Genomic DNA, 1,063 nt, shown 5'->3' on the forward strand with positions numbered 1-1,063 from the left:
AAAAAAAAAGATATTGTCGTGTTTGATTTTCTCTGAATCACAGAGCCCTGAAGCAAAGTTATGACGTAGAGAAGTTTATAAAATCATCTGTGTTTTGGTGAAAATGTTTTTATTGTGGAAAGATTCTGATTTTGACCTGTGATTGTGTTTTTTTACAGTGTGCAGATCTGCTCTGGCAGTGCAGCTGAGACGATAAAATCAACTGAAACGTGAGCACATCTTTCCTTCTTATAGTGTGATGCTGCTGTGTGACATTTATCTCCGTTATTGATTAATTTGTCAATAAATTTTTTTTAAAAAAATTGGCTTTCTCAGAGCCAAAAGGGACGTCATGTTTTGTTCGATCAACAGTCTGAAAATTTAAAATATTCAATTAAAAATGAAATAAAACAGAAAAAAGCAGCAAACAGAGCCTGTTTGATTTTTTTGCAGTTGGTGATTATTTTCCCATCAACAAGCAATTTCTCATTAATTAATCGGACTCTTATTTTAGTCTTTGAAATATCGTAAATTATATTATATTTTGCACATTTTATCAGTGATGTTTTCAGTTTTTTTCACATTTAGAAAAATAAAAATCTGTTTGGAAAAGATCAGCTGACCGAAACGAACCAAAACCCAAATAGAGATTTTTTAAAATTTTGTAAGAATTTGTAAAAAAGCTGAATTTGCGTCTCTGTCCGAGTGTGTGGACATGTCGGAGTCTCACCCTGCTCGCTGAGGGGGACGAGGCGGTACACCTTGTAGGGCTCGGAGATGTCCAGCTGTGCGCGCTCCATCACCTCCGAAAACTCTGGGCTCTTGTTGAGCGCGCAGCGCAGCCGGGTCTTCCAGGACGCCGGGTTGTCCTTGTCCCCGTCCGTCAGCTTGCCTTTGAACTCGGCCCACGCCTGCGGAGGACAAACGCGTCTCTTTACTGTTTGGATTTATTGCGTTTTGGGAATTAACTCTAAAGCGGTTTTGACCTTGAAGATGGCGGCGTCCTCGTCTTTACGGAAGTCCTGTTTCCCCGCGTGTTTCCACGGGATGCGGAACATGGTTTTGGAGTCGTCGTCCCACATCA

The 1,063-nt window shown here is 40.5% G+C and overlaps 1 protein-coding gene across 1 annotated transcript; it reads right to left on the minus strand.

Annotated features, from left to right (window-relative positions):
* Positions 1-21: 21 nt before the first annotated feature.
* Positions 22-1,061, minus strand: LOC121963671 (interferon regulatory factor 8-like). Its single transcript, XM_042513942.1, has 2 exons — positions 966-1,061; positions 22-890 (listed from the first exon to the last, which is right to left on the minus strand). The coding sequence occupies exons 1-2, from the start codon at positions 1,059-1,061 to the stop codon at positions 594-596; spliced, it is 393 nt and encodes a 130-aa protein (XP_042369876.1). The 3' UTR covers positions 22-593.
* Between the last annotated feature and the right edge of the window lie 2 nt (positions 1,062-1,063).

Source organism: Plectropomus leopardus, unplaced genomic scaffold, assembly GCF_008729295.1.
Source record: "Plectropomus leopardus isolate mb unplaced genomic scaffold, YSFRI_Pleo_2.0 unplaced_scaffold12068, whole genome shotgun sequence".
NCBI lineage: Eukaryota > Metazoa > Chordata > Actinopteri > Perciformes > Serranidae > Plectropomus > Plectropomus leopardus.